At 53.4% G+C, this 20,737-nt stretch overlaps 1 protein-coding gene across 18 annotated transcripts in view; it reads left to right on the forward strand.

Annotated features, from left to right (window-relative positions):
- Positions 408-20,737, forward strand: part of CAMK2G (calcium/calmodulin dependent protein kinase II gamma) — a 55,106-nt gene continuing 34,776 nt past the window's right edge. For 5 of the 18 annotated variants that reach the window (XM_018042365.1, XM_018042374.1, XM_018042371.1 and 2 more), the window contains exons 1-4: positions 540-604; positions 1,961-2,055; positions 13,042-13,101; positions 20,150-20,204. In XM_018042365.1, coding sequence (XP_017897854.1) covers positions 540-604; positions 1,961-2,055; positions 13,042-13,101; positions 20,150-20,204 — 275 coding nt within the window. Of the gene's footprint in view, positions 605-1,960; positions 2,056-13,041; positions 13,102-20,149; positions 20,205-20,737 lie in introns of all 18 variants that reach the window. The other 13 variants (XM_018042370.1, XM_018042366.1, XM_018042364.1 and 10 more) reach the window with 5 other exon arrangements.

Below are 20,737 nucleotides of genomic sequence, written 5' to 3' on the forward strand. Positions count from 1 at the left end.
GTGACACGGGCGTTTTTGACCTTGGCCCTCTCTCGTCGTGTGAGCCGGACTCGGGGCTTAGGACACGAGTGTAGAGCTCCGCCAGAGAACTCGGTGGTCCAGACCCCTACACGTTCCCAACACATGCATACTTGCACTCACATCCTGAGCACTTGTAGGGTCTGCCCTGGGACAAGCCCACAGGTCAGGAACCTTCTAGCCCCCTCCAGGTGGCCGGGTCTGAGACCCCCCACCCGCACCCCCGCTTTCGCTCCCGGGTGTCTCCGCCCAGCCCCAGCGGCTCCCCGGGCGGGGCGGGGCCGGTGGCGGAAGGCCCCTCCCCCGGGGCGGTCCGGGGGCCGGGCGGGGGGCCGGCGGGGCTGGGGGCGGGGCGGGCGGGCGGCGCGGGGGTGTCCCTCCCTCCCTCGCTCTCCCCGGTAAAGTCTCGCGGTGCTGCCGGGCTCAGCCCCGTCTCCTCCTCTTGCTCCCTCGGCCGGGCGGCGGTGACTGTGCACCGACGTCGGCGCGGGCTGCACCGCCGCGTCCGCCCGCCCGCCAGCATGGCCACCACCGCCACCTGCACCCGCTTCACCGACGACTATCAGCTCTTCGAGGAGCTCGGCAAGTACGGCTCGTCCGCCGCCAGCCGGGGCCCCCCACACCCTGCCCCTGCCGCCCGGGCGCTATGCGGCTCCTCGCCCCGCCCCCCGGCCCTGCACCGGCCGCTGCAGCGCCCCCTCGGCCCGCCCCACCCCCAGCCTTTCCCGCCAGCCGCCTCCCGGGGCCCCCTCGTCCCCAGCTCCCTGCCCCGCAGCCCCCTCCGCGCCCTGCAGCAGCTGCCCGGGCTGCTGCACCCCGCGCTGCCGCGGGGACTGCAGCCCCCGGAGCGCTCCTGGGCGCCCTCCAGCCCCGCCCCTTCCGCACCCTTCTGGCGCCCCCCCTAATCCCAACGCCGCCTGTTTGCTGCCCCCTCCCCACTCTGTTCAAGAGCTCACTCAGCACCCGGTCCCATGTCCCACGCGCCTGAGACTCAGGACCCTCCCCGGCCCTGCAGCTCCAACCCTGCTGCGGCCCCCGGGTGTGGGGGATGCTTGGTACCCGGCCCCGCCCCCGGCTAGTGCCGCTTCCAGGATCCCAGCCCCGCTGCTGGGCAGTGCTGCAGCACCCCCGTCCCCTCCCCCCATCCCTGCAGTGGTCCCGGGAGCCGCGCGCCGCAGCCGCAGCATCCCCCTCCCCTCCGCACTGAGCCGGCCGCTGCACCAGCCCTGGCCCCCCACCCCCACCCGCGGCGCCGAGCCTGGCCACTGCAGCCCCCGCCCAGCCCGCCCCCCTGGATGTTTCCAGAGCTGGAGAGTGCGAGCTCCCAATGAGGGCTGGGGGGCGTGTAGAGGGAAGTGTCATGGGGAAGGGGAGTTGTTGATGTCTGAGACCCACAACTGGGTCCTCTCTTTCCCTGCTATCAGTTGAGCTAGGACGCAGTGGGATGAAGCCGGCTGGGGGGATTTGAGTCTCACTTTCCTCCCCATGGTTGAGGGAGACATGTATTAGAAAGACATACCCTCTTTCTCATGTTTCCTTCCCCTACCCCAACTATTCCTGCTGAGAAAAGGGCAGGGTCTTCCTTTCTCCGGTCTTCTTGGCTGGGACTGCAGGGCCGTCCGTGAGATGCAGCAGGTGTGTGTTTTAAGCATCTCCCACCAGCTCTTGACGCACAGCCTGAGGTTAGGGCTGTTGCTTTACCCAGAACAGATGTGGGTGGGCGTGGGAGTAGCGTGGTCCTCCACCCACATCTGTTGAGCGGCCTGCAGAGGCCACATCCTTCTGCCCCAGGTTGGGTGGTAATAGTCACCACACTGGTGTGTGTGTGTGTGATTTTGACTAAAGGTCTGGTGATGGGAGCATCACTGTCCTCAGACCTGAAGTGTGTTTGTGTCACTCTGCTCTGCTCCGTGTCCCAGTTCTTTCCCCCTTCTCCCTCCAGGGGTGCTTTCTCTGTGGTCCGCAGGTGTGTGAAGAAAACGTCCACGCAAGAGTATGCAGCAAAAATCATCAATACCAAGAAGTTATCTGCTCGGGGTGAGTATTCCCCGTCTCAGTCTCTCCATGGGGGTGCCTCCAAGGGCTAGTGTTCTGAAGAAGAACCAGCAGTTGGGGGTTGTGGCTTTAGCTCTTGGAGAAGAGTTGGAATTTCAGGGTGGGTGACCTTTGAAGCTAGGCAGAGTTATACAGGGAACAGATAGAAAAGAATGAAGATGTAAGAGTCCTTGATTGCTGCTAGGAGGAGTGGTCCCTGAAGGCTCAAGGGAGCTTGGTTTTTATGGAGGGGGAGGATATCGGGAGTGGTGGGTGGCTAGCTCTTCGTTTGGGGCGTTTGGAATCTCTGTGTTTGGGGCAGTGGTAGCCACTCCAGGCTTGACTAGTCCCTGCGCCCCAGTGGTGACTTAAGATGGAAATGCAGTAAGTGAACAGCTCTGACAAACCCAGCCTCCCCCTACCCACCAGGCGGCAGAACAGACTCCCAAGGGAAGGGAATCTGTAAACATCAAGGGAGGCTGCTACTGGCGAGGGCTTCTCGGGAACAAATCCTGCCAGATGAACTTGATTGCTTTTTTGATCAAATTACAAAGTTGGTGGTGCAGCAGCAGATGCAGTCTGTCCTGGGTGGAGGGTGATGCCTCATGGTCTGGAAATCTCAATGGCCTGCTCTGAATACGAGCAGCTGGGCCTCAGGATCTGAAGATTGTGAAGGCCCAGGCCGGAGAGCCTAACTTGTGAGATGCTCCCAAGTGCCTGGGGCTGGGGAGGGTCAGGCCCTGTGCCTCACACCTTGAACCTTGTCTCCCTGCAGCTTGTGCTGGGTGCTTGCCAAAGTCAACTCATCTGATAGGTATAGACCCAGCAATGTGAAGTCCTCTTCATAGCTGCGGCGAGTAGGGAGGTATGTGGATGGATCAGGTCACTGAGAGCTGCAAAGTGTAGCCCTGGGACAAAGGTTATAAGACTCAGAAAAGAGTTAAGACCGGGCAGTAGAATGCCCTGGAGAAGATGTGGGCCATGACTAGTAATGACCTGGGCGTCTCTGGAATGAGAGATGTAATACATGTTTCTAAGCATTGGAGAAGCTATAAACTGACAGTGGGCTTCTCGTCAGTTATTCTGGGACCTGTTTAGCAGGTCTGTGTCTGCCTCCTGGCTGGGAGCACCGCTCTCCATCCCCACAAGCAGGGGTTGACTCGCTGTCTTCCTCCCAGCCCCTGCCTCTTGCTGTTCCTCTACACTGGCTATTAAGTTGACTTATTTGTTTGTTTTCTTTCGCTCTGGGTACCTTGAGTCGGAGGCGATGGTTGCCATAGAGATATGTGGGCAGTCAGATGCCCTCCTCCTTTGAGGAGGGGGGACGGTGCAGTGGGCTGGGCTCTTTGGCAGACATCCTCTGGCCAGGGATGCAGGGTGCAGGCAGGGATGGCGGTTTGAGAATGGATACCTCCCGGTGCCCACACAGCATAGCCCGTGTGCATCAGTAACGGGGCTGGTGTCTGATGTCTCCAGTTAATGATGCAGTGCTTTGCTTTCCCGGTCTCACCGCTGTCCTCTGACCCAGGCGTGAGGGTGGGAGAGACAGCTGCGAGCTGAACTCTAGGGTGAGGAGAGCTGGTGTGGTGACTTTGTGGAGTTGCCTGCCTTAGGCTATCTTCTTCTGTTCCTTCCCTACCCACCTGAACTTCCCTAACCTTGTGCGGTCATGTCCCTTTTCCAGGCTTCACCTTCTTTCAACCTTGTCCCATCTTTGCCAGCTGATATCTTTTTTCCCTGCCCAAACTGGATGAGGTTTTATTTCCCTTTGATTTTTTTTTCTTCAAGAAGATTCTTGTGTAAGATCATATGCTTCAGGCAGCAACTCCCCCTCTCGAGATGGTTATGCCAAAACTGGGGCTCTGCTGTGTGGCCTGTGTGCCAGGTTGACTTTGGCCTGGTCCTGGCTGGTAGGTACAGATGCCAACAAGAGAGGTCAGGGATATGTAAGTGCCAATACTGTTTGGAGATTGAGAGTGGGAGGCTGTTGTCTTGGAGATGGAGGGAGTTGTCCGGGGGTTGCACTGTAGGTGTGGGAGTAGGGGATTGAGCTCCCGGGGAGGGTTGGGCCAGGGTGCCCACTAGGCTAGTGCCCGTGGGGTTAGTGAGTGAAGGCCGTGGCTTTCCTGCAGCCTCTCAGTTTACGCTGTATATTTTATAAAGGTGCAGAGGCTGGGGCTGGGTTTCACTCATCGCTGTCTGTCTGTCTAGGGCTCCACAGGTGTTGGATTTCTGTATCTGGGAATGTGGTGGGCCCACTAGGGTCATCCATGAAAGTCTGAAGGGCGTTTGCTGAGTCTCCCTGCCTGTTCCTTTCTTGTTTGTGATTCTCTGTGCTGCAGAGTGAAAGAGAGACTGTCAGGCTGCTTCTGCTTGCCCTCCATGGTGAGGTGGCCCGGGAGGCATGGGGAGAGATCACCTGGTCTTCTGGGGGGTCAGCTCTGGATAAGAATCCTTTTGCTCTGTTGTTTCTTGTCATGGTGGCCTCAGGGGCCCATGATGGTGGCTGTGCGACAACGTAGAGAGCTCAGGCAGCTGAGTGTTGAGCACTGTCTTCGTCTGCGGGTCTGTCTGTGTAAAGTCACTGAAAGTCACATAATGTCACTCCATTTGCTTTGGAACGGCAATAGGTGTGGAGTTGGGGCTCTTGAGCCTGTGATTCCAAGCTTAGCTCTCAGCTAGGCTGAAGGAGGCATTTAAAATAGGCTTGGATGCAGAGCTAGTGGGCCAGGTGATGGCAATGATAAGTCGTTATTTTAAGATTTAAGAGCACCCCCTCCCCCAGGAGCCTGAGCCCTTATGTCTTCTTTTATTTTTAAATCTTCAGATTCCCTTCTTATCTTTATTCATATGCATATAGATTTTCACCTCGTGGAACATAACATTTCATATCCCACTCTCTTGCTTATATCCAAACCATTTCCCATATTGCTACAGTTGAAGGGCAAATGGTCCTTTCTTTTTTCTACGTAGTTTAGGATTTATCCTTGGAGCAGTTTACATCATAAGAAATTTCTCTGTTTGGACCATTTATCTGAATTCCAGTTGCTTTCACTGGGAAGGGATGCTTAGCCTTACTAAAAGGTGCTATGGGAAACAATATTATGAAATCTGTTAATAACACTTGCCTTGTTTGTTTATTTATTTAATCTGTATACCCCATGTGAAGAAATTTCTGTTGAAGTTAAATGTAAGCAAAAGCCTTCCCCTTCCCCAGGACCTGGGAGGTAAGGATAGGAATCATATCTGTTTCTTTACGTATATGATTGATACGTATTGATAGAGGGGCCTGATACATATTGATAGAACAAAGCGCCTGGTACATACTACAGGTTGAATGAATGGACTGTGTAACCAGCCAGGTTGCCTTTTGGCTTTGGCTCTCAGGAAACTCATAGCCAGGTTGCTGGAACCCTTGTACCCTGGCACTGGCTTGGGTTCTCTCTGATCCATGGACCAGGCTGTAGTCCTGACACAACTGTAGGAGAGAACAGATGAAGTTAAAGACTTGTGCTTGGGGAATAAGACAGGTGGGAGATAAAGGAGGATATTGCAGCTTATCGTCTTCCTTCCCTGTCATAAATGGCCTTTTAGGGCAATGTCAGGACTTCCTCTAAGCAGCAGTTTTCAATTTTTAGTGTGCAAGAGGATCACCTTGAAGACTGGTTAAGAATGCAGATTCCTGGGCTCTAGCCAGAGATTCTGCTTTGGGAAGTCTGGGGTGGAGCCTCAGAATCTACACTTTTAACAAGTGCCTTAGTGAGTTTCATGCAGGTGGGCCCTGAGCCACACGTTTAAGAAATGCCGTCTAAAAAGCGACAGCCGTGACAGTTGCTCTTGCCATGCTCTTTGATATTTACCAGACACACCTTGGCCCAGCCTTCTCCAGGTGGTGTCTCTGCCGCTCTGTGACCATCTGTGCACGCGGGCTGTTCTGTGATTAGGGGCCTCTTCTGAGCCCCCAGATTGGGGTGTCAGTTCACATCCAAGGCTGTGGCAAGCTGAGTGGCTGTAATTGTGGCATGTTGGCCACCAGAAGGGCAAAGGCTGTGCCTTTCTTGGTCCAGCTGGCCCTGGGGACTGAACTTTCTTGGTCCAGCTGGCCCTGGGGACTGAAATAGGATCCCCCCGGGTGGTGCCAGCTGAAAGTCTCCGCCCCCTTAGTGTTGGCCTGAGTAGCCCCCATGACATTTGTGTCCCCTGTGGTATCTCCAAGTGAGACTTCCCTGTTAAGGATGAAGAGAGGGGAGGGTGATGCAGCAGTGAAGGGGGGCAGGAGTAAGAGAGATCTATACGGCACTGGAGCACCGGGACTCTGGGACTTGAAGCATTTGAGGAGGTTAGATCCGAAACGGTGCTTTTCCTTGGATAAAACAGACCAGTTTCTGTGGACAGAGAAGTGAGCATCCTGTGTAGAGGTGACTGAGCTCCTCTGACTCTCCCCGCTGGATGAGGAAACAGCTTGGAGGCCCCTTCTTTGTGCTAAGGGTTGGTTTCATCATCCAGCCATGCTGTGAGCTGTGTCATTTAGCTCCTACAACAGTGGCCTGCCGTCCTGCCCACCCGCCCCTTCCCAGAGTGATTTTGGGTGCTAGCATCATAGGGTGGTGATGCAGGTTGGAAGGGGCCCCATCCTGTAGGAGAAGCCCATGCTTGCTTCCTGCTGCTTGCTCTGGGCCCTGGTCAGGAGCTGTGCTCCAAGCTTTGAGGCTGTGCTGAAACCCTAGAGGTGAGTGGCTGACCCCATTCTCTGCGGAGGCTGGAGGCAGAGAAGGGGTGGAGTGGGTGTGACCAGCTCCTGCCCCATCTCTGAGCGTGCTGCTCTCTGGACAGCCTTGGCAGGCTGACAAGGGCCTGATCCCATGGGTGCCAAAAGGGTGGTGACAGGAAGAGATGGGCACTTTGCACCTTTCGAGTGCTTCTCGGCAGAAGCCCTTTGTCTTCTGTCAATGGGCCAGACAGATCTCCCTTACAGCCGGTGGGGAAACCAGAACGCAAAAGACCGGTTTGTTCGTTGTGAGCTGTAGGCATGCCAGTGATATTGTCAGTGCTCAGATCCCAGCATCTTTAAGCAGTGTGGTCATCATTTAGCCTTTGGCTCTTCCCTTTAAAATACAGATTCTGGATATTTTGTTTCTGTGCTAAATCCTGATAGATCACCTCCATGCCTCTCCATCTAGACCCAGAGCTCTGAGCCCAGTGGAGCAGATCCCTCCCTTCCACTGACGAAGTCTCGCTCTCATCTGAACATACCTCTGTGGGTAGAGACTGCTGTATGGTAGGGATGTTTCCAGCCACTTCCCCCCCAAACACCACCTCTACTTCCTGGGCCCTATCAGCAGCAGCTTCCCATCTGCTCCCCTCTTCTCTCCTCCCTCTCTTTCCCCTCCCCCAGCTTGCTGCTGCCCTGGGAGGAGCTATTTTTAGGGGCTGCTTCCTGGGATGTTTTACTTGGGGCTGGTTACCATGAAGGAAATGTCACCAAAACAGTGGGCAAAGGCTGCAGGCACCCAGAGCCCTGCTGGGGGCATGGAGAGCTCAGTGGCTGACCCTGTTCTGGCCTTGAGAGTGTCCAGAGGCAGAGCCTTGCCTTCTTGGGGCTTGCTAGTGACCCCATGGGGATTTTCTCTGTCCAAGCTGGTTTGGGAAGACTTTCACTATGGGCCTCTTCTTGGAGCCTCTCTCCTTGTCCTCCTTAGTTAAAGCTTCTGTCTTAAGATCCAGAGACCAGAGTAAGGCTCAGGTCTTCGTGTCACCCAGTTCAAACTGCTTGATTTAGGGCTGAAGAGAAGGAAAGGACACCAGTTCAAAGGACAGAGCCTTGGGGGTTCACATGGCGACTTTTCATGCCCCACTGGGCTGTATTCACAGCCCTCAGCTAGTCCCCAGGTGTATGGATATGAATTAGAAGCTGTGGCCCCTGCTCTTATGTGATACACAGACTTTTGCTCTTAATTGGGGACTTTGCACCTTTAGAGTGAGATTCAGAGAGGAAGGGCTGTGGCATCACAATGTCAGGGTGAGGTCAATGGGATTGTAGCTTGGGATTCCCAAGGCCAGGGGCTGTTTATAAGCAGCTGGGGAATGTGGATTATGACACCAAATCCCTGCGCTGCCCTTGTTTCTTCTCCTCCGAGCGATGCCTCAGAGGGCCAGAAGGGGGAAGCCAGAGGAGACGCCCACACAGAGCATCTGAACTGGGTGGGCTGTGGGAAGCTTTTCCTGATCCATGTTGGGACCACAGGCACAGACCTTCAAAATAACTCCGAAAAGTTGAGGATGTCATTGAGATCAGAACCTAGGGAGGGTCCCGCTAGCCAGAGCAGGGCTTTGTGTCTTTGCCCACTTACAGTGGGCTGTATGTTTAGATGTCAGCAGGATCTTAGTTGAAGTCCGTGCTAGCATTTGTGGTTTTAGAGACGTCACTGAATCAGCCAGTGTGTCTCTGTAGGGCTGTGGAGAACCTGGCTGGCTTTCCCTGCACTCCATCCTGGTGGGGCAGGAAAGTGAGTTTGGAGCGGGGAGAGGTGTTTCGAGGTCTCCTCACCGTCTGCTTCCTCTGCTCTGCATCTGGTCACGCCTTTGCTGCCCTTCTCGTCAAGGGTTTTCAGCCTTTGTGGTGCCCTGACAGTCTTAAGCTCTTGTGCAGAAGGCGGGGGAGGCAAGGGGTCCTGGTGTCCAGGGCTTGGCCCTCACCTGAGGGTGCTATCAGGAAGGCCTGAAGGGGATCTTGGTAACGGCCGCTTCTGCTTTCTGCTCCTGTTACCATCTAGCTCTTGAGGTGGAAATCCTTGCAGAGGGCTGTGGTTGGAGCTGGGCTGAAGGCCGGCAGGGGTGGGTCTCTCCATGGCAGTAGCACGCAGGCAGGCAGGAAGTGGCCCTGTGCAAAAGCGGGAAGTGGCTGTTGTCAAACAGGAAGGGGGGGCTGGGCCGTGTGAGGGGGTGGGGACGAGCCCAGTCGAAAGGTGGGTGGGAAGAGGGTCAGCCTTGAAGAAGGTCTGCAACAGAGCTCAGCGGTCACTGGAAGGAGGAGTGTCCCAAGGGAGAAGGCCGCCTTCGTGACGGGAGCACTGCTGATGTGTTAGCACCTTGGGATGTCAAGCCAGGGCCTGGACCTACCACTGTGGACCAGGCCAGGTCAGTGGCCTTAGCGTTCGGGACTTGGGGATGCTGAGTTTCGGACTTCCCTGATAGCTCAGTTGATAAAGAATCTGCCTACAATGTGGGAGACCCGGGTTTGATCCCTGTGTTGGGAAAATCCCCTGGAGGAGGGCATGGCAACCCACTCTAGTATTCTTGCCTGGAGAATCCCTGTGGACAGAGGAGCCTGGTGGGCTGCAGTCCATGGGGTCAGAAAGTCAGACAAGACTGAGCAACTAAGCACAGCACAGCATGCTGAGTTTATAGGACAAACCCTGCAGCTGGAAAAGATGTTCTGCAAACCTGACTTGTTCCTGAAACATTGCTGCTGCTTGTACGGAGCCCTGTGCTTCTTCCCAGACACACAGTGGAGAACAGGACAGGGAGTGAGGGGGAAAGGGATGGGAGACAGAGGTTGGGGTGCTGGCCGGCTGAGCGAGGATCCTCCTCAGGAGCAGGGAGAGCGTGGTAGGCAGGAACCACACGGCTCATTGAGCATTGTTTCAGGATGGCAGGGCGCCACAGCCCATAAGGCTGGGGCCGAGGACGACCAGGGCTCCCACAGACAGTGGCTTTAACTGGGCTGTCCTCTCTCGGAGGTTACCCTGCTGGTAGCCTTCCCCTGCAGGCTGCAGACACCAGTGGGCCCCACCCAAATGGAAGGCTGTGATGGAGCCAGGTGAAGGGCTTGGTTAGTGTTCCAAGACCCCGTGAATGCCCAGGCTGATGGAGAGTGGGTCCAGCTCTCTCGTGTCTCTGGTGATGGCCGTGGGCACAAGCCCAGCCTGGGAGACCTCATCTGTCTTACTGCTGGACCCTTGGAAAGGAGGCTCTCCCTGAGTGCCAGGCACTGTGCGGAGCATTTACTCAAATACGTCGTTTAAGCCACAGACATCCCTGCCTTCATTTTAGAAGTGAGGAAACTTTTTCCCAAGCTGTGTACCTGGCTCACTGTCACCTCCGTTCCATCACATGTCACTCCATGCCGAGGCTGTCCTTGACCATGCAGTTTAAGGGTGCACTCTCCCACTGCCCTGCTTTATTTTTCTTTATTGCACTTGCCGTGACATCTAACATGCCATCCAGTTCTTACGGTCTGTCCCCCGACCAAGCTCCACTAGCGTATCAGCTTGCTGAGGGTGGGGACTGTTGTCTGTTCTATTCACTGCTCTATCCCCAGCATCTGAAACAGCACCTGTCGCTTAGTAGGCCTCAGTAAGTATTTTCTGAATGAATAAATGAGACTCAGATGGGTTTGGGACTCGCAGCTCTAGGGCTCCATCTGGGGCTGTCAGATTCAAAACCAGTGGGTTAATGGCCAGACTCCATGACTGAGGGTCAGACCAAGGACCACGGCACAGCCTGGGGTTCAGAGAAGACTTGTGCAGAATGTGGTACTCAGCTCCGTGGAATTAGGGTCAAACTGCGTGACTGTCTAGGACCCTCTGGACCCTGGGCAGCTCCTTCGAGGAGCTGGGAGTGTGACTGTGTCTCTTCTCTTCCCACTCTGAGTCACTGATAAAGCCAGAGCTCCCTTATTTTTAGTGCCGTTGGTGTTGTGGAACTGTAACCATTAGCCAGTAAGAGACTTAAGGGAGGAGATAAACATTAATCTTCTGGGCCTTCCCCTCAGCTGCCACCTCCGTATCGCAAGATACTGCCCTCCTGCACCTGCCCGGGCAGCCCAGCCCGAGAGTTGCGGGTTGGAGGGTATGAGGTGAGTGGTGAGAGAGAGGGCCGGGAGGTCTTCAGCTTTAGTGTGGCTTGCTTGGTACCACCATCCCACGACCAGGGCTGGGGAGGAAGATGGGGTCGCCCTGACGTCCCCCAGTCAGGTCTGGAAGAAGCAAGCCCCCTGTCACCAGGCAACACTAGTGCCGCTTCGCCAACTGCACTGCCTTCTGGAGGTCCCGGCCCCGAGGGGTCACAGGCAGTGTGGGATTACCTGGGGCTTTCCTGGCTGCATCCTGGTCAGTCCCCATACCGAACTCAAGGATGGGACGGAAGGCCTGACCCAGATCTATGGGCAGCTGGGATAGATTAGCTGGGCAGCAGGAACTAATCTATGCCTGTCCCTACCTCCTTCTTCCATAGAGCAGAGCCATCCCTAGAGGGAACGTTTAGGATAGAGCTGAGGGTGCTTGGTGAGACAGTAAATATGAGTTCCTTCTCACCTATAATCCGTGCGTTATCTCAGGCAGGCCTGGGTTTGAATTCGCACTTCTCTCCCATTCCTGCTATAGGACCTTGGGTGAATTATTTAACTTCTCTGGGCCTGTTTTATCATCTGTGAAATGTGGACAGTCAGTGCACCCGCCTGGTAGGATGGTTGTGAGGGTCCTGGGAGGCTTTACAGAGGCTCTTTGCTGTTTAGGTGGAGGTGGGGTGGGCACAAGCCCCTACCAAGGGACGCAGGAATCGCTTGGCAGCTATGGAAGGGACAGTACCTGCCTAGACCTGTAGGAGTGGGGGTGAACTGGACTGTGCCCCTAAAGCCTGGAGTCTTGATGCTCTCATTTTTCCTGATCTTGTCATCATATCGTAGCAATGGAGAAAGAGGGCTCTAGGCTCAGACCACCTGCCTCTGGGGCCTGTTTGTGTGACCTTGGGCAGGTTACTTGAAACTTTTAAGTCTCAGTTTCCCCCTTTGCAATGTAACTGAGCAAATCAGATCCTCCGTTTCACTGGGTTTCTGTGAGGATGAAATAAGATTGTGCGTCTGCCCAGCGTATAGTAAATACTTAATAAAGAATAGTTTTTACTAGTACTGTCAATGCTATTGATAAACCATTATGAAGCCTCTGATGTGGAAGGAGCTCTAGGAAGCATCACACAGAGAGGTGCCACTCTGAAGGGCTTGTGACTGAAAGATAAGTGATTTAAATGTGTGATGTGAGAACTATAAGAGGTGCTCTGGGAGACAGAGCTTGGTCATGGGGAGAGAAGTCACAGTCTACTGGGAGAAACAGGGAAGACTTTGTGAAGGAGGTGGTTTTGGTGGAGTTCAGCAAGTAGAGACTGGGGGTAGAGTGGCTGGGGCTTCTAGGCTACCTTGTTTTAAGCAGTAGCAGCCTCTCTTTCTGTGCCTGGAGCTCTGCCTTCCTCTGGAAGGAATCAACTACCACATCTTGCTTAGATTTGTGGGCTCTTGGATTCTGGTCGTTTCGAAGCAGCGTGACCTCAGAACATGCATGGCAATAGGTCAGAGCTCCCAGCAGTAAGCAGCCAAGCGGGTCCTGGGAAGAAGTAGGATTTCTGCAAAATAGGCATCGTAATACTACCAACCTGCAAAAGTTGTTTTGAGACTAAATTAAAAGATGTATCTGCCTGGTGTAGAAGTAAGCACTCAATAAACATTAGCAATTTTTTTTTTCAAATTATGTCTCCATTGTCAGCATGGTTATGTTTCAGGATTGCCGTGAAGACTGCATTAGGGAATATATGCAAAACTCCTAGCACAATATATGTTCATGTAGTAGGTGTTCAGTAAAACTTAGCCATTATTATTAGTATTTTCAACAAGGAAGAGATTCTGGACACCCTGGCCCAGTGAAATCCCTGCTATGGTGGAAAGAGCACCAGAGTTTTAGTTTAAGACTTGGATTTAAATCCTGGCTCTGCCACTCACTAGCTTGGGAAGCTTTCCTAAGACACTGCTTCATGGCAAAAGGTTGTCATTAATACCTGTCTCCAGAATTGCTGTGACCTGCTATGTTAATTCAGCAAATTGTTTTTTTTTTAAAAAGGGCCATAGTAGGTATCTCAGAATTGAAGGCATATGAATAGCCAAGTGGCCGCAAATAGAATGGATGTCTGATCGCTTTCGTTTTCTCTCTTCACCACTTTTAGATCACCAGAAACTAGAACGTGAGGCCCGGATATGCCGACTTTTGAAACATCCAAACATCGGTAAGTGCCCTTATATAGAGCATGTCTTGGGTATTTTGTAGAAGGTGGCGAGAACAGAGATCCACTGTTTTTGTGTGGGGAACCACTTCTGTCCCTGGGCGTCTGCCTGGTGTCTTTTTTTACCCAGGCAGCATCGCAGCTCGGAATTCTGGGGTGTTCTAGTTTAGAGACCTGAACGTCTCCCTCCCTGTGGTGCCATCTCAGGGCTGGGAGTGAGGTATCAGAATATGTTTCAGGCTCCCTTTCTTCCCCTCTCCTTCCGTCTTTGGGCTGAGGGCCAGGTCTTCGGCGTGTGAGGCTCGGGGCGAGTGGCCTGCCAGCACCCCTCGCCAGGGGCCTTCCGCGGCCGGCAGGAAAGGGTCTGCACTTTGTTTCTGGACTTGAAAGAGTTTTGTTCCTTGTTGCGGGATCGTGTGCACTCTGGGGGTTTCCATGGCACTCCCATTTGTATTCCCCGGAGCCAGGAAAGCAAGCTGCCCACCCGCTTGGCTTCCCTGAAGAAGGGGTGGCAGGAGCCACTCGGCTGGAGAAGGAGAAAAAATTAAGAGGATTTCTCCCTGCTCCCACCCTGACTCGGGGGACAAGAGCACATTGTTGGTTGTTCTAAAGCCTGAGGAGGTTTGCCTGCCACAACCCACTCTGGCTCAGTTTTACATTGTTCAGCTGAAGTAGTCTTTGCCAAAAGCGTTGGCCCTGATTTGGTGCTTCTCTCGGAGGGGACAGAAACTGGGCTGGCTTCAGCATCTGAGCAGAAACCCCAGGCTTGACTTGAGGTAGAAAAACAGGGAACATCTCCTAGGTTTTCCCTGAAAGCTCCAATTATCACAAAGGATAGTGAGTTTCTGTGCTCCTCAGGCATGGCCTAGATATTAGGGGTGTCCCGAGGCTGCCCACTCTGCTGGGTTGGTAGCCAGCACTGTGAGGTGACTTGCTGAAGTTCAGTGCTCCCTCCTGAGCTACTCAGCCTCCAGCTTCACAGACCTAGGACTGAGATTTTCACCCTGAGCTCTGACACGGGAGAGCGGGGTCGTACTCCAGCCCGAGGGGAAGGGAGCTTTGAGGTAGCCAGAACTGAAGCCATGCACGGCTTTATAGATGGCAATCAGCAGCTTGGCTTACACGCGACACAGATTGGGGTAGCTGGTACTCAGTTCTGCCTGGTGCAGTCTTGCACGAAGCCAGCCCCTCTCAGCCCACGAGTCCTGGGCTGGGAACCCCTGAGCTCTCTGAAGTTCAGCCCTCACCTGAAAACAGCATAGTGGGGACCAAATTGTCGCCTTGGGTAGGAGAGAAACGACTAAAGGAACAGCGAAAACAGCAGTTACCAACTCAGGCATGTTTTGTTTGGCTGGCTTAGTGGTTTAAAAATATTTTTATTATTTGCCAGTATTTTAAAATGAGATTTCACATTTTGAAAAAAAAAATTCCATTTCCCAATCTTTCAAATCAGATTTGGCTCTGCCGAGCCCACATCCATGCATGGCCAGAATCAGCTGGACCTGGGCAGTGACTGCCCCCTTAGCCTGCTGGCCACTCTCTATGCTGTTAACTTAACTTTCTACTGCTTACCTGGTCCCTCTGGGCTTTACGAGCTTGTCACTCTGAGCTAGACGTGCCAGAACTGGAGAAAAAAAGCAGGTGGGTGACTAAAGCCACCCACAAGCACAGAAGCATTTTGGTGTTCCAGTCCCAGGTCTCAGGGTCTGAGGACAACAACTTCCTTTCCTTACAGCCCAAGTGACCAACTCGTAGAGCAATGATGAATCGCCCACCTGGAGGGAGGGGAGAACAGAGGGTGGGGTCGATGGTGCAGGAGGTGGAACCATGTCCTTATTACCTGCAACATGGGTGTGGTTGACCACAGAAGGGTCAGGGTAGAACAAAGACAATTGAGAATCAACCAGGAAGTCCAGAACTGGAATTCTAGCTGGAAAATATTCTAGCCTTCTTTTTCTGTGCTTTCGAAAATTAGATATATACTTTTGAACCTTTTAGACTTGGTTTGGTAGCCCCTTTTTCTTTAACCACCAGTCCCCAGCACAGAATCAAGGCAGATGGAGGGACTGTCTCCCCCAGCCATCTGCTCTGTTAGGGAGACAGCAGAACCCAGGGAAGGCCAGGCAAGGCTCTCTCCCTTTGTCAGCGTCTCATTGCCTAGAACTGTGCTTTCATTTCATGCCTGCTCCCAGACCCCGGGGGCATTGGTCTGAGGCCCTATTTGGGGTCAAGGGAAGGGAGAAGGAAGGATGAGTAGTCAGGACCATGTCCTGGGAGAATGATCTGGCTGGGCTGTCCCACTGTCCTCCAGTGGGAACCGGAACTCCTAGAGATGAGGGGGAGCTGTGGGTCCAGGAGATGGGGGTTGCCATGGATCTTGACCTGGCTTGCGGCAGAAGAGGAGCCCGTTTTATCTGCTTAATTCGCTATCCCTCTTCTCTCTCCACTGCTTGATCCTTCAGAGCGGTGGCCCTTTTGGCTGTAGCTTCTAATTCCATCCCACAGGGATACCAGTGGACCAGCCTAAGATAGTGCAGAGGTGAGGAAGCAGAGAGCACATGGTCCACCCCTGATCATTGTCAGACTCACCAGCACTTGCATTCAGAAGGGTATTTGGTACAAGGAGCCAGGCACCCCCAGTTTTTTCCCTTAATAGATATTCTACCCCAGGAGTTGACAGTCTGTTGGAAGAGTGACCCCGAATGTAAACCATGGTCTCTGGGTGATAATGCTGTGTCAGTGTAGGTTCGTCAGTTGTAATGAGCTTGCTTCTTTTGTGGAGATGGCTGTGCGTGTGTGGGGACAGCGGGTAGGTGGGAGCTCTCTGTGCTTCCCTCTCAGTTTTGCTGTGAACCCAAAATTGCTTTAAAAGATAAAGCCTTTTTTTTTTTTTAAAGCCTGTTGGTTTTGAGGCGTACTGCAGAACCTAAAACAGCCCTGGGAGAGTGGCCAGAGGTGCAGAGTTGAGAGGAAGAAACGGCAGTAGTGCTGACCGTCTAGAGTCTGAATGAAGTGTCTTCTACCTGTGATCTGCTTGCTCCCTGCTCTGAATTCCTCTAATGAATAGACTCTGTCTTCTTTCGTGCTGAGCTGCCCCAGCAGTTTCGATCACAGCCTAGCATTGTGGTTTAGAGCAGTACTTCTCAAACTTTCATGTGCTTGTGAATCACCTAGGGATCGTGTTAAAATTCAGATTCTGATTCAGTAGGTCTGGGGTGGACCTGAGCTTCCCTATGTCTCCAGGTGAAGCTCATGCTGCTGGTTCAGCACGTGGAGAAGCAAAGGTCTGTGGCCTTGGTTTCCAGTCCTCCAGGTCTGAATCTGGGATTTGCTGGGCAGCTGTGACCTCTGGCACATGATTTTCCTTATCCGTGCCTCTGTTTTGTCGTCTGTGCCTCTTAATGGAGTTGTTCTGAGAAGGTTGAGCAAGTAAACGAGGCCTAGGAAATAAATGGAGGTGATGAAACTGGAGATTCCAGCTCCCAGAAGTAGTCCCTCCAGCCCCAACTCAGTTCACACATGTTATTCAAGCCTTTTATGTTGGGCCCAGGCCACACACAGCTAATAAATAGTAAGTGTAGCAATAACAGTTGCCAAGAAAGAGATGGAAAAGTTGTAGCATAGGTGAGCAGCTCCCAGATCATGCCCACCTGCTCCTCCCTGCAGGGCAGCCTCCACTCCCCCGCTAGCCCCCTGGGATGACACTACCTCCTCCCCGGCCCTGTATTTCCATGGACATGAACAGTGATAGTTGTGGGTGCTTTTTTGACCAGAGTTTGTTAGTTAAAATGTGGCATACTGTCAGGTGGTTTTTAAAGAGTTGGAAATAGCCACAAGATTGGGGTTGTGGCTTTGTCAGTACTTGAAGGTATAAGACACTGAGTGTGTTGTTTTTGGCCTGTTCTTCCTTCCACAGTTTGTAAAGAACAATAACTAGGTTTACAACTGTAATGCTCAAATGCTTCATGCTTCTTCTCCCAGATCTTCCTGTATAGGGTTGGTCTGGTTTTCCTTGGCCTCATACCCTCTCATGACTGTGGAATGGCCAGGGTATTGGATTTTTTTCCCCCAAATACATCCTTTACTTTTCCCCAACAGCCCCTAATGCTTGGTTATGTATTTGTATAAGTGCTTCTTTAAAGTCCGTCCCCCCCCGCACAGGCTGCTGGATCTTGTTCATAGCTGTGTCCATGGCGTGTCCAGCCACGCCTGCTTCAGGGGGGGTGCCACGTGGACATTGTTGAGCAAGTCGGAATGGCCAGGGCTAATAGGGACAGGTTAGAGCTTCTTTGCCCAAGAGGATGGAGAAAGTGACTCCTTCCAGGCAGTTCTACAAAATTAGGGATCTAAATATTGGCCGGCTTTGGCCTCAAGTCTCAGCTCTGCCACTCAGTGTAACTTTGGGTGAGTTTCTTTTGGAGCCTCTGTTGCCTGTCCTGTTACACAGACGCTAATAGAAGTACCTACCCTACAGAGCTAATGCAAGGGTTCAATCAAATAACATGTGTAAAGCTCTTGGCATAATGCCTGGCACATTGAAACAGCTCAACTAAGTGTTAGGTATTATAATTTGGATCTTTATTATTGCGAGTCTGCTAGGTTGGCACTTAGAGTGGTGCAATCAAGTTTCTCCTCTTGTTCTCAGCCCCCTGTTCATTTTCTCTACAAATGGAAAGAGAAAGATAGCAGTCTTGCTCAGTGATGGAGCCTTCCACACCTGTCCCTCCTTGCCTTGGCGGTGCCTGGCCCTGGGACCCACATCAAAGTGGAGCTCTGGGCTGGGCGGCCTGGGAGGACTAGTCTTCCCTCGCAGCTCTGCTCAGCTGACTCCCCTCCCAGTCTCCTCACACCTGGACTCTGTGTGTGGTCTTCATGGGGAAGGGCAAGTGCCCATGACTCCCTGTCTGCACAGAGGCATGGGTGCCTGCCCTTTTTGCCCTTCTGGGCTCGGGGCCGTGGGGGTGGGGTGTGTAGGTCTGGGATCAGGGGTCCCGGGGAGGACAGCCAGGTGCCAGGACTCCCCTGAGAATCCCTGTTAGCACGGTGCCTGCCGCCCTGTTAGTGCCTCCTGCTGCTGCTGTTAGTCACCTCCCTAATGAAGCTCGTCTTTAGCTTCTGGGACAGCTGATTTCCAGGGGATTATTTGTATTACACACTTTAATGCGTTTTAATAGCAAATTTTTAATTAAATGGAAAGTCCTTTTGGAAGCAAGGGAGCAGCAGCTGCAGCAGGGCTCAGTGTGAGCCACCCATTCCGGCCAGAGAAGGCAAGTCAGGAAAGAGGGCGGCAGGGCTTTGGGGGAGCTCGCCTGAGCGCGCCTGGGTTAGTGAGGGGGAGCGGGGAGGCAGGGGTCTGGCTGTAGCTTCTTCATTCTGTCACCCACAGGCCTAGAGAAGTAGGAGCTTGTTCGCCCAAGTACAGGAGAGAATCATTTGAGGAGGAGGGGTTTTAGGAGTACCACCCGCCTTTGATTCCATTGGTAAATCGCAGAAGTACTGAGTTCTGGTGGAATTTTGAGGTTGAGTAACCAGATCAGATCTAATAACGTCGGCAGGATGAAGCATAAACAATTGCTGGGCCCTGGTTCTCGCCCTGGCAGGCCAGAGTCCTCATCTGTCGAGTGAGGAAAAGCACAGGGCTCCAGTGATGGCTGAGGGCCTGGGTTTTACATTCAGCTCATCTTGCTGTGGGGCACAGGGGAGGCAGGGAAGTGCCTCAGTCCTGAGGAGACGCATCTTTCGAGCTGGTGGGGGCCTGACACACTAGAGATTTCTTTGTATCTAAGAACTTCACTGGTCGGTTTGGTGTCAGGCCATTCCTGAAGTGCTCCGTGAGGAGCTCCTGGAACTGCGTGAAGGTCAAACAGAGGGAGCCCTTTGGGACACAGGCTCTCCATGAGTGCAGGTGAAGGAAGGGACCAAGCAGGAGTGTTGATCAGAGCAGAGGTACGTTTGCATTAGAATGATGCTGAGGGGGGCGTTGGCATTTTAACCCCCTGAGGTGGCTTTGTGGGCAGAAGCTTGAAGAGGAGACCTCAGCAGCATCAGGTTGGGCTCTTGCCCAGGAGCTCTGGAGGCTGTGAGTGGGAAGAGATTCTGCTCACCAGCCTTTTCTTTCGCCTTTACTGCAGCTCCATGCAGTAGCCTCCCGTCCCCATCTTGTGGGCACATTTCGTGAGCGGTTTCTCTCCAGGCTCCACTGCTTTGTCGCCTGGGTGTGTGGGCTCCTCCACATTTCTTGTAGGAAACAGTGGTATAAACCAGTCTTTGGAGTCAGAAAGAGCTGGGTTCACATCTGGACCCACCAGATCTTTGGCCTTTGGCAAGAAACTCTATGCCTTTGAGCCTCCATTGTCCTCATCTGTGGAATGGGAGAAATACTTATCTCAGAGTGGTCATCAGGAATAATAAACTCCTTGAAGTAGACACTATGTCCTTCCTAAATCCTACCATCTACCACACACAGTCAGCACTCGATACATACTTGTAGCTTAAGTAATGTACGCAAAGAGCCTAACTCTAGGCCTGGCACGAAGTCAGCACTTAATAAATGGTTATTGTCGTTGCCTGAATCCGTGTGTTGCCTGCTGGGCTGTGCCTTTGCCGCTTCTCCCCCTGCCCCTAATTCTTCTGCTCCCATTTACTCCAGGGTCTCCCATCTTGTCATTCTCTGTCCCTCTGCGGTCTGCATCCCTAGGTGCTTCTTGCTCTGCACATCACCCTTACACGTCACATCCCAGGACCACCTTCGCTGGGACCAGCCCCTCTCGGAAGAAGGTTCCTGCTTTTCTCCATCTTGCCTTACTTCTTAGCCACAAAGCTTCTGTCTCTTGCCTACATCTGAGGCAGTCTGAGATGGCGACCCGAGCCCTGGCCCTGGGGTCTGGTCATCTCTGCTCTGTGACCCAGGGATGCTGGGCATCTGCCCCTTCTTGGGAAAGAGCCTGTGGGGCTGACAGGATGGGGCAGGGCTGGGGTGGCCAAGGAGGAGAGGAGCAGGCTTTCCAGGTTTTCTCTCTGTTAATCTCTGTCCCCATCTCCTCTCTTGCAGTACGCCTCCATGACAGTATTTCTGAAGAAGGGTTTCACTACCTCGTGTTTGACCTGTAAGTGCCACTTTCTGAGGGTGTGGGGGCCTTTCCCTCCAGCCGGCTCAAGAGGAAGGCTGGGAAAAAAAAGCCCTAAACTGGGTCTTCAGCCTCTGCCAAGGGTCCCTCTCCTTTGCGCGTGGCTGCTGCTAAGTCACTTCAGTCGTGTCTGACTCTGTGAGACCCCATGGACGGCAGCCCACCAGGCTCCCCCGTCCCTGGGATTCTCCAGGCAAGAACACTGGAGTGGGTTGCCGTTTCCTTCTCCAGTGCATGAAAGTGAAAGGTGAAAGTGAAGTCGCTCAGTCGTGCCCGTGGAGAGGGGTTTGATTTTGACCGTCCGCTGGGAATGAGCAGATTGCCGAGGGTCTCCTTGCTCACTCAGTGTTTCCCCAGGGCTCTGACCCTGGGGTGGCATTGCTCTTGCACTTTCTGTTCTGCGGCACACCTTGTGCAGATGCTTTCCCCCTGTTTCTCAGTGTGTTGTCCTTAGTGGAGATATACAACGTAGCTCTTTGCCTGACCTTAAGAATTCTGGGAAATTGAAGGCA

Source organism: Capra hircus, chromosome 28 (assembly GCF_001704415.2).
Source record: "Capra hircus breed San Clemente chromosome 28, ASM170441v1, whole genome shotgun sequence".
NCBI classification, from domain to species: domain Eukaryota; kingdom Metazoa; phylum Chordata; class Mammalia; order Artiodactyla; family Bovidae; genus Capra; species Capra hircus.